The sequence below is a fragment of the Nicotiana tabacum genome, chromosome 2 (genome assembly GCF_000715075.1).
Source record: "Nicotiana tabacum cultivar K326 chromosome 2, ASM71507v2, whole genome shotgun sequence".
Classification (NCBI taxonomy): domain Eukaryota; kingdom Viridiplantae; phylum Streptophyta; class Magnoliopsida; order Solanales; family Solanaceae; genus Nicotiana; species Nicotiana tabacum.
This window is the reverse complement of record NC_134081.1, coordinates 77657217-77669795: the sequence shown is the minus strand read 5'-3', so window position 1 is coordinate 77669795 and position 12579 is coordinate 77657217. Positions and strand designations below refer to the sequence as shown.

The 12579-nt window shown below is 34.1% G+C and overlaps 1 protein-coding gene across 1 annotated transcript; it reads left to right on the top strand.

Annotated features, from left to right (window-relative positions):
* Positions 1-10324: 10324 nt before the first annotated feature.
* Positions 10325-10678, top strand: LOC142166950 (uncharacterized). Its single transcript, XM_075226909.1, has one exon. It carries the CDS (start codon positions 10325-10327, stop codon positions 10676-10678), a length of 354 nt encoding a protein of 117 aa, XP_075083010.1.
* Positions 10679-12579: the final 1901 nt, after the last annotated feature.

Sequence of the window (12579 nt, the reverse complement as noted above, 5' to 3'; positions counted from 1 at the left end):
CTACTTACTGTCGCCTTACGGTTCCCGTGAGGATTTTCACCGATGAGACTCTCTCATTTTATTTCTCTTAATTTGTTGTATCAGATCCAAGTATCTGTATCCTCCAATTTGGACATCTTTGTCGATCGGTCGGAAGGACTTGAAAAGTATTTGGGATAAAAAGGATTTGGATTGAGTTACAACGTTGGAACCTTTCGGGCGAAACCATCGCCAAACCATTATAACTTATACTCAGTTTCAACTTTGGGGAAATGTGAATTTTTGTTTTGGTGTGACTGAACCCCCAGAAAGAGGCTGCCTACGTATCCTTTCGGAATCAAGCCGAACATAGTTCAAGGAACATGAACTTGTTTAGATTTTTGTTTTGTTTTCTTTTTCTTCTTCTTTCTCTTTTTTTTTTTCTTTTTTTTCATCTTTGTTTTGTTTTTCTTCTTTTTTTTCTTTCTTGTTTCTTTTTTTTTAATAACATCTTCAGGTTCCAAAGAGGGTAATCAAAGAAAGGTAACCGACTCAAAATAGTTAGCAAAAGGGTTAATGATGTTTGGATAGCGAGAATGAAAGCCTTCGTTATCCCAATCAGAGAACATTAATGCCACATAGAGGGTCAAACATAATACCATTTGACTACATCCGCGTTGATAGTTGTTTCAGGGACATTTCCTTTGTTGCTTCCCAGGTACAACACTCTCTTTTGCAGTACTCTCATTACAATGTATGGACCTTTCCAATTTGGAGCCAATTTTCCTTTAGCTTCTTCATGAGGTGGGCGGATACGTCTCAGAATGAGTTGTTCTATTTCAAATTTTATGGGCCGCACTTTCTTGTTATAGACACGGGCTATTCTTTGTTGGTACAACTGCATGTGGCAAATTATGGCCAATCGTTTTTTATCAATTAGTGTCAATTCTTCCAATCTGTTCGTGACCCAATCATTATCCTCAATCTCGGATTCGACAATGACCCGGAGAGAGGGAATTTTAACTTCTGCAGGTTTCAATCGGGCTTGGCATAGGCTTATTCTCATACTGTTCCGATTTTTTGTTTTATTTCCTTAACCTCATTTTTATTGCATTCTGCTTCTTGATTCATTATTTTGAAGTCTGACAGAGTATTAAGATCTAGTCATGAAGTCCGCAAGCATGTCATATTATTAAAATCTGCATGAATCAAAACTGAAAAGAGAATAAGAAAAGTGACAAGATTAAAAAAAATAGACATTCCTAGACAATGAAATATTAATTTCATTTGATTTTTATATTCTTTTTTTTTGAATTTTGAAGATAGAAGGGCTTACATCGAAAAGTAAAACAATAAAGTAAAATATCAGAATCACACCCTGAGATAATCCGAACGCAGAAAGGATAGCAAGACTGGCTATCGAGACTCCCGTCTGATGGGAAACTTTCAGGCTTGGCGAACATTTTTTAGCTTTTCTTCTGTCTCGACAATGGATGCAATGGCCTTCCGTGTCGGATCAAATTCTTCATCTTCACAAATCATTCTGACTAATGGCACATTGGTGTGAGTAGGGAGAGGATTATTCATCATATTAGGGTCCTTTTCTTCTACTGCTCTTTTGAGAGTCCAACAATCTTCAGTATCATGACCCACTGCTCCGGAGTGGTATTTACATCTAGCATCAACTCGGTGCAAGGGGGACTCGGGATTTGGCCTGTTCGGGGCTTAGTTGCAGTAGACCTAGCCTGACTAGCTTTTAGAATAAGCTCGAGAATGATTCACCAACATGGGTGAACTGATTCCATCTCGGGAGATTCTTTTTTTTCTTCTTCTTTTTTTGATTTTTTTTTTCATATCTTGATTTCTTTCTTTTTTTTTCTCTTTTTTTTTTCTCTGTTATTTTTTTGTCACTCTTTTCTTTCTTTTTCACTCAATTTTTTTTCGATTTATTTTTCACTCAATTTGTTTATGGCTATGATCGAATCCGATGGGGATTGCCTAGGTATCATGACACCGCATGAATCAAATCTCGCGTAGTTCGGGAATATTAGAAATAAAATAAATAAACTAACTCTTTTTTTTTCTTCTAGATTTTGATTTTGATTTTGATTTTTTAAAATTTTCGAAAGACTTATAAAGAAGAAAGATTTTTTTTAATTTCAATTTCTTTGTTTTTTCTTTTTTGAGAATTTTTGAAAAGAAAGAAAATATTATTTTGGATTTTTTTAAAATTGTTTGGGAGAAAGACTTCTAAAGAAAAGGTAGAAAATATTTTTGGATTTTGATTTGATTTGTTTCTTTTTTCAAATGAAAGACTTCTATAAAGAAATACATTTTTTTTGTTTTAAATATTTTTTTATTTGGAATTTTCTAGGGAAAAAGAATGAATTAAAGAAAAATATTTTTGGATTTTGACTTCTTTTTTTTTCAATTTCCAAAAGAAAAACTTCTATAAAAGAAGGCAAATTTTTGGATTTTATGTGTCAAAGAAAAACTTATAAAGAAGGAATTAAAGGAAATTAATTTTGAATTTTTGAAAATTGGGACCGGAACCGATGAGGTTTGCCTACGTATCTCACATCCGGTGAGAATCAGACCCGTATAGTTCGGTCAGTTTTGACAGAACAAGGGAAACATGACTTTTGAAAACATTGGCTTATTTTCTTTCTCTTTTTTTTTTTGGAAAATTTCGGCTGAGTTTCGGATTTCAAATACCTACCTAAAACTCTCTTCTTCTTTTTTTTGATTTCTTTCCCTATTCTAGAAGTCGGTCAACACGTAAACTAGATCAAACAAATGTACAAGTAGCACTTAAGATGCATCAGAATGGTCTTTTTAGTTTCGAGGTACACCTGTCCTAGACGGACCCAACCCCTGTGTTGAGTCCTCAAAGTCAAATGCACGTGATGCAAACAAACGTTCCTATTAGGGATTCGACATGCGACTTTGTTTTTATAAGTTTAAACCTTAAGGTGTGTTGTTCTAGACCTAGCTTACCCGAGCGGACAACTCGAGCCGGGAGGGGGGGCAGCGTACCGAGAATACAAAAACTTCACCAGTTTTGCAACTTGTCCGATCCTCGTTCTAAAATTAGGGGTATGACTCTAACGGAAAAGAAGCCACGCGAAGCGCACGCTTCCCAAAAGATTTAGAAGACTCAGAGAGAAGAAGGGTGTCGTAACAATTTATATACAATTCACAGCAATATCAAAGCGGTAAAAAGCGGTATTTAGCACATTAGGCTCAAACACGTAAAAATTAGATAATAAACAAAAGTCAAGTATAACAGTTATTCTAAACTCGAATTCTGAACCCTGAACTAGAGATTCTGGGTTCTTGTCCCCAGCAGAGTCGCCAGAGCTGTCACACGTCCATTTTCCTGAGGGTATAGGGGATAGGGGAGTTTTTCCAATTTAAGTGACATTATTCGAAATGGGATTATTTATTTATTCAGAGTCGACACTTGGAATAATTTATGGTGTCCCAAGTCACCGATTTATTTTAGAATCCCAAATCGAGAAAAATTGACTCTTATTTATGGTATGCGAACACAGAAGACTGGTTAAGGAATTTTGTTAACCCGAGAGAAGGTGTGAGGCACTCCCGAGTTCTGTGGTTTTAGCACAGTCGCTTAATAATTAATACTTGGCCTAATTATCTGATTCATTACATGTTTAAAACCTATTGTTCATTTTACCTTTTGACCACTTTTAATTTTTTGTTTAGCCGCTTTTAGTATTTATGAAATTTATTTGAATAAGCTACGATGTCGTACACTTGTCGTTTTGGTAAACATTTACAAACCGCGCCACATGAAATGCACCCATGATTTACAACATGTTTATTTTTATCATTATTTGAAGTTATGGTCAAGTCGCGTGAAACGCACACTTGAATTGGGGTTTACATATCATGACTATACCACAGGAACCGCACCCACAGTCACGATGATTTATTATTAATCGCGCCTAAAGCAAGCTACGATGTTCGAATATTATTCAATTACTAATTTTGAGATTATTATAAGGTCATGAGGTATGGATATTGTTGTGGAGGAAATGAAGTAACTTAATTATGGAAAAGTTGGCTAGCTTGTGACTCTTTATTTGTTTTTGGTCCTGGGCAACAATTAGCCCATAAATACGTCGGGAAAGTCCAATTAAAGTCGCCCAACCTAATCTCTTATAATTTTATTGCTAATCAATATTTGAAACTAGACTAAATTTATGGTAGGAATAGATAGATACGGGCAGAAGCAATTTAGTCACTAAGATAGGAGATCAAAATGAAACTAAAGCATGCTAAAATGGAAAGTCATTGCTTCATTGAATAAACAAGAAAAGTAACAAATTACTACATATTCATCAATAAGATTAACCATATGAACTACCAAAAAGGACAATAAATTAATCTTAACAAATACTCAACATGAGAACAAATTAATCTTAGCACACTCAGATGCAAACTCGACCATATCATACTCAAGGTTCAATTAAAACAAAGTGACCCAGAACATTAATAAAAAAAAATTGAAAGAGAAGTGAACCTTTGTATTAATGATTGTGGATTTTAATTACAACTACTCAATGATCAGATAGCTCTCAACTGGACCCTTCGGACCGCGAAAAACTCGAGCGGAAAATCTCAACTTGCAACCTCAATCGACCTTGCAAAACCGACGATTTAGAGGCTATATTTGGAGCTTTTATTTTGGGTTAATGACGGCTCAAAAGTGGTCAAGGGCTGGTGGCTTTGGGGCGATGAAACTGATGGTTTTGTTTCGAAAGAATGACATGAATAGAATTTTTCTTAGCGTAGAAGAAACACAAATATTTTTTCTCCAAATCCCTCCCCTCTCTTTTTTCTTTTCTCCTCCCTTTTTTCCCCTCACATTTCTCTTCTATTTAAAGAAAAAATTTCAGAATTTTCAGATTTCTTTTTTATTTCTTTTATTTTTTAATTTTAATTAAAAAGAATTTCCACATCCCATTTTTCTTATTTTTAAAAAAAAAATAATTCCCCACTTTCCTTTACTTTTATTTTTTAATTTCTTACTTTTTTTTACTTTTATTATAATTAAATTCCCACTTTTATACTTTTCTTTTTTTATTTTCCACTTATTTTACTTATTTTTCTTTTTTTCCCACTTGTTTTATTTTTTTTTTTTAAAAAAAATTCAGCTACCCTTACTTTTATTTTTTAATTCCAATTTTCTTTTACTTTTTTTTTTTTTAAATTTTCACATTCTTTTACTTTTATTTTTAAAAAAATTCACTTTCTTTTACTTTTTTTATTAAAGAATTTCCACCTACTTTTACTTTTTAATTTTATATTTCTACTTTTTCTATTTTTTAATTCCCATCCTAAATTTGTTTTAAATTTTTATTTATTTATTTATTTTCGGTTTTTAATTTATTTTATTTAAAAATAAAGATAAAAATAATACTAATAGTAATAATTGACCTTTTAAATTATTAATAATTTATTATTAAATTTTACCATATATATATATAAGTGTAACAAAGCTAAAAAATATATATTAAATTTCTGAAAATATTTACATAGTAGAAGGTGATAAAAATTTAAATATAGTCAAAAATTAGGTGCTCACATTGGCTAATGACAATCGCAACAAGAGTAAGCAAGAATATATCAAAGGGAGAAAATAGGGGTTGATTGGATAGGTGTAACATATTTGTTTGGGATTTAACTCTAGTTACTTCACTTCTATGGTTCAAGTGAGTCTCTCGAATTCACTCTATTATATTCAAACATTCATTAGAAACTCGTCTCTCGATTAAGTCTCAACCTTAAGATATGAACTAAATTAAGCTTGATGAAGATATGCAAGAATTCGTAGTGGATTGATCCTTAGGAGAACCTCTTTCGATTATCCTCCTAACTAGGTCTAAACATTAATTCAACTAGCCTCTTTAAATTGTTAACAAGAATCAATGAATTCAACCAATAAGATAATGCAAAGCATCATAAATTATGCCTCTTTCTATTACATAAACAAGTGAATATATATGCAACAATAGAAACACCCAAAACGTTTCAATACATAAAACTAGAGTTAAACAATTCTCAAAACACCAAATCCACCAATCCCTAAGGAAGAATTACTCCATGGATATGGAGAAATTCATCACAATTAAGTTCAAGTCAAAGGAAAACATAAAACATTCAAACCCTTGTCTTGAGTGAGGATGAATGGTGAAATCCTTGTGCTCTTTCTTTTCCCTCTTCTCCTTAGCTTCCTTAGGTATAAATTATGTCAAAAGTCCTCAAAATATCATTTTTTCATGTATATATACCAAGTAGCGTCGGGCCCAAATAAATACACCTTCTCCTATGCGAAGTAGGACACTTTTACGGAGTTGGACGTACGCGGCCGCACACCTGGAAGTGTGCTCGCGCACTTGGCCGCGCACTATTCACCCTGTTCTGCCTCATATGTGTGCCTAGAGCGAGGCCGCGCACGTGGGTGGCGTTCTGTTGGGAATTTGGGAAAACATAAAACATGAAAGTTCTATCCCTTTTAAATAGATTTCCAACCATATATTGTGGAGCCCAAATGGATTTCCTAGCGAAAAGTTAAATGCATTTACTAGACACTGTACAATATACCTACTCGATTCTTCGTTTCGTTCCACTATCATCCGTTGATCCCCGAACACGATCCTGACTTAATCCTTGGGATTTTACTCAGACTTCAAAGCTCCCGACTAGCTTGCATTCATTCCATAACATCTACATAGATTGGAATCACTCCTACAAGGCATAAAACACATAATTAGTACAAAACAATGGCGATTAAAGCTCCAACTCAATTAAAGTACAGTAAATTAGAGTGCGATAAGCGACTAAAACATGAGATTATAGCCTACCATCAACACCCCACACTTAAATCATTGCTCGTCCTCGAGCAATCCAACTACACTTCATAATGACACGACATTTTTAAACAACTTTCGTAACTCATCATACCAAGAATATTTAAAATAGACTAAGCACAATAGTGTAACATCTTCACCTCAAGAATTGACTCACAAACACCACGCACTATTCCCAACTTACTCATTTATTCTAACATAGAGGTCAACAATATTACCTTCCCTTCATGAATCAAGTTCCCTCACACAACAAAAGAGAGTAGTTCCACACACAATAAAAATTAAGAACAATTAGGAACTCAAGATAGAAAGAATTCACTCATTCTCAGAAAAACATTCATATACCACAAAAGATGAATCATAGGCTTGCCCGTAGTGTATTACTCTACTAATTCAAGCTCATTCGGTCAAGGATCAAGTAGGACTTTAATTGGTTGTAATGTAGGCTGTGGGACGGGTAGGATACATTTAGATATAAGAGTGAATACGCCTCCCTAAGCACTTTAATACATACAATCTCATTTAAAACCCCACACTTATGTCAAACCAATACTCCACCTTCACATCAATATACATTAACTCCCAACTTCTTTAAGCACAAATACATCAAGAGTTTCCACTTATCAAAGATCATTTTTCACAATCATACAACTACATAAATTTTTATTTTTCATTTTCAATTCAAGTGGCTCTTACTTTTTAAAAACAATGCACCTCCTTCCTTATTTCAGTAGTTCCACTCAAAAGCCAAACCAACCACCCCACACTACAACTTTTACAAAGTTCATACAATTTCAAGTGCTCATGAGAGGTAAATGGTTCAAATAAATGGTCAATTCAAACAAATGAGTTATGCTTGTAATGTGATTGCCAAAGAAACAGGGTTACAGGCTCAACGGGGTTAACTACGATACATAACAAGTTAGTGGGTAAACTATATAGATGGCTCAACAAAGAAACGCCTATATCACTTCCAAGACTTAACAAAACTACAATTTTGCTTTTCAAACACACGCGGTAAGTTCTAGACATCAAATGCAATGCACAGAATACACCAAACCTCACACGCACATGGCACATAACTCACTCACGATTGGATCATCACAATACTCTAGTCAAAGCAGTTAAGCAAAGTTGAGATCATACGATTTAACGCACTCATACAAGATTAAAAAACAGAGCCTAAGAGTCACAACCAAAGCACTCACTATTCTCAAGGCATGATCAAGTCAAGAGATATTGCCTCCATTTCAAATCACAGCACAAAGATTTTCTACTTCTAAAAACAAAAATCTAACTACACCCGGTTCAAATAAAACCCTTGGAAAAGAACCGCGGCACAAAGAAAACCAAGGGGGAATTATTACACTAACTACAAAAAAAAATTAAATTTTTCTTTTGACTTTAATCCCTCAAGAAACCCGTCGAATGATATCCATCGTCGGGAAAAGTCAAAAATTTTAAAATTTTATGTTTTTTTTCCAATTTTTTTCTCTATCTCTACTACTCAAACTAACAAAACAAAACTAAAACTAATATATATACATACATACATACAACATATCCCCCCACCCCATACTTTAAGTTGTGGCATGTCCCCATAACACATAATTAAAAAGCATAAGGTAAAGAAAACTTCCCTGAATTTTCTTATTTTCCGAGAACTTATGAACTTCACCCCTAATTCTGAATTCATTCCTCGTTTTCGCTCCTTGAAATTCTTTATGGAGCTTATTAAGCCCAATTCTTCTAAGGATAACTGCAATACCCATATTTTTCTTTATTTCTTGTCCTCATCTTGAGCGGTTAATTGCTCGTTCATGATGATCCTTAACTTGTGTCTGCATTCTTTCACATGATCAATCCATACATATTGTTGTAAATCCCCAAAAATAAAATCTACATGATCAAGATTAGAATAAGAAAACAAAGAAGAAAGGTCAAGTGAATCTACCTCTACTATGTCCAAGACTATTTGTTTCTCATTCTCTTCTACCAAATGTTGCAAATATGGAAAAGTGGATGGGGGGTTGAACTCTTCTTTCGTTATTTCACACTCAACCACAACCTTATTTTCAATCATCTCAGTTGAATCAGAATCATCTTGAACAGTGAAAAGCTCTTTCTGTGGATGCTCATCCTCTTGGGTAGGCTCATTCTCACAGGGTATCTCCTCCATATATTCACCATCACAACGTAATGAGCTTTCTGAAAGTGTGCTTATTATTTGACTTTCTTGCATTATTAGGTTGTTCATGGCTTCATCATCTTGTGTAAATCTCTCTACCCGCTACCATTCTCCCCTTGAGGTGGTTTTCTCACTTCGCTCCATTCCAGTTATAATAAGGGTATTCATCCCGACCAGAGTCTAGATTGTGCCCATATGAATCCTCATATATGTACGGACTAGAAACATAGTGAGATTGTTCGAAATATGAACCATAGGAGGAACACATACCTACTTGACAGTCAAACCATAGATGATTTCCACTGCATTTAAAACACATAGCAGACCGCTAATAATATTCAGTTGCTAACTCTTCAACCGTTTTCTTAGGCTATTTGCACTCCATCTTCAAAGCATTTACAGTTCAATATCTATAGTATCTTCTCCAACTTATTAGGAACTACAAAAAAATCTTGAAAAGAAGTTAACTAATAAAGAAAATAAAATAAAAAAGGAAAAAGAAAAAAAAACTAAAACCTAACTCCTGAATTAGCACTAAAAACTATTTCAAACACTATTGATTACCAATCCCCGGCAACAACACCAAAATTTGACGAGCTAAAAACACAACACAAAATTATGCTCACTAGTCGAATATAGTATAGAAAATATCGTATCCACAGAAATTGGATTTATCAGCTGCACTATCAGTGAGCCCGGGACAGCTTTGGAGACTTCAAGGTATATATGCCGCGTCCGCAGACCTCGGAGTCCCCTTCTACTCTTTCTCATGTCCATTATTTTTTGTATTTTCCTTGTTAGATTCTGATGTATGGAAACACTAGATTTTTCTTTCTGTAGTTTGTGATTCACGATGTTCCGGATTTTGGAATTTGTTGTGTATTTTCTAATAGTTGGTTAAATTTTTATTTTTATTTCACTATTCCGCAAAATGTTAGGCTTACCTAGTTGTAGATACTAGGTACCGTCATGGCGTCATAGGAGGGGAAATTGGGTCGTGACATGTAGTAACTTGTTTAAAAATGAGATAGGAGGATATGGGAAAAAGGTAAGTGATTCTTTTACAAAAGATAGTTTTAGGGCTTGGAATAAAGGTATAGAGATGCTTAACGTACATGTGAGTGAAGTGAATAATATTCATAATCGGTGTTTCAAGATTATGCAACTGCAATGAAGCTTGTTGGTTTTGGAAAGAGACAATTGCAAGATATGAGAGATATGAAATTCTTTGATAGAAGACGTCTCTTTATTTTGTGTCAAACATGGTATTGTGATCCCCAAAATGGATATGAATTATGTCCGTAGAAAGTCAAAGCGTAAGACATCAAGTGTTACATATTCTTATCATTTGCGTGTAGAGGTTTTCTATGCTATTATTAATTTGCAACTTTCGAAGCTTAACAATCATTTCAATGAAGTGAATACTGATCTACTTCTTGGTATGGCTAGTTTGAGTCCAGGTAATTCTTTTACAAATTATGATAAAGACAAGATTATGAAACTTGCTACACACTATCCGAATGAGTTCACTGATTCTATGCTTGAGGATCTTAGTTTTGAGCTTGACATCTATATTGATTATGTGCGAGGAGCGGGCAATGAATTCTCTAACTTGAAAAGACTTGGAGATATTTAAGATACATTGGTTAAAACAAATTTGCACATGACTTGGAGATTTGTTTATTTGCTTGTGAAGTTAAGTTTGATATTGCTTGTCGCTACTGCAACGGTAGAAAGAGCTTTTTCTTCGATGAAGTACGTTAAAAATGACTTGCGAAGCAGAATTGGTGATGAATTTTTTAATGATTGTTTAGTTTGTTATATAGAGGATGAAGTATTTGAAAATGTACCTAATGATGCGATCATTGATCGTTTTCAAAACATGACAAGTCGTCGAGTACAATTGTAATGATAATGTTTATATTCATATGTTGTCTTTAAGTGTTTTGTTATTTTCTACATATATGTTGGATATTGATACTCGTTCTTTAATTCGGTTATTGTAATATATTGACTTAAAATTGCGATAGGAACTCATATACTTCAATTGCTAGATCCGCCTCTAGTATTACTTATGTATCACTTGTATTAATAGCGGAACAAATTCAAAGTAATTGTTGTAAATCTTAATTTCATAGATAAAGTCATATAAATCTTGAGGTTATGTGAACATGTATATAAAAGTAATACAGTATTAATGAAATATTGAAAATATTTGAAGATGTTTCAAAAATAAAAAGAGTTCCAAAAAGATTGCAAAGTGAAGTATACCTTATTCACTTGTAATGAATTTGTCCACCAATGGGACAAAGTATAGAAAATTGAACCCACGTGTTCCTATTATCCTCAATAATGGTGGCAAGTGGGCCGGTCCAAGCCCGGGACCGCCGTCCAAATGGGCTAAACGGGCCAGGATCGTTTGGCCCGGTTTTAGTGGGCATGGTCCGGTCCTATGATTTGGGCCCTCCGGGCCCGGGACCATTTAGCCCGCTCGGGACCGGATCGGTCCCTTAGCGGGCCAAACGGTCCCAACGACTATTTTTTTAAAAATATAGTCGTTGGGCTGTCAAAAACAGCCGTTGGCTATTTATAAAATAGCCATTTAATTCCCCCAATTTTGTTTTAATCCCAAACTTTTTATAATTACACTTTTTCCCTATTTTATTAGCAGACCGCTAATAATATTCAGTTGCTAACTCTTCAATCATTTTCTTAGGCTGTTTGCACTCCATTTTCACAGCATTTAGAGTTCAATATCTATAGTATCTTCTCCAACTTATTAGGAACTACAAAAAAATCTTGAAAAGAAGTTAACTAATAAAGAAAATAAAATAGAAAAGGAAAAAGAAAAAAAAAACTAGAACCTAACTCCTGAATTAGCACTAAAAACTATTTCAAACACTATTGATTGCCAATCCCCGGCAACGGCGCCAAAATTTGACGAGCTAAAAACACAACACAAAATTATGCTCACTAGTCGAATATAGTATAGAAAATATCGTATCCACGGGGATTGGATTTAAATAGTATTTTCGTAGCTTCTAGTTTTAATTGCTATCCAAGATGATCAACAATTTAGAGTTGTGTGATTTAAAACTAAAATTTACTAAAAATCTAAACTATTGGCTAATGACAATCGCAACAAGAGTAAGCAAGAAGATATCAAAGGGAGAAAATAGGGGTTGATTGGATAGGTGTAAGATACTTGTTTGGGAATTAACTCTAGTTACTTCACTTCTATGGTTCAAGTGATTCTCTCAAATTCACTCTATTATGTCAAACATTCAGTAGAAACTCCTCTCTCTATTAAGTCTCAACCTTACGATATGAACTAAGTTAAGCTTGGTGAAGATATGCAAGAATTCGTAGTGGATTGATCCTTAGGAGAACCTCTTTCGATTATCCTCCTAACTAGGTCTAAACATTAATTCAACTAGCCTCTTTCGATTACTAGCAAGAATCAATGAATTCAACCAATAAGATAATACAAAACATCACAAATTATGCCTCTTTCGATTACATAAACAACTAGATATA

Bases quoted from the DNA above. Each gene is read 5' to 3' on its own strand.
- LOC142166950 (XM_075226909.1), top strand. From the start codon at position 10,325: ATGGATATGAATTATGTCCGTAGAAAGTCAAAGCGTAAGACATCAAGT.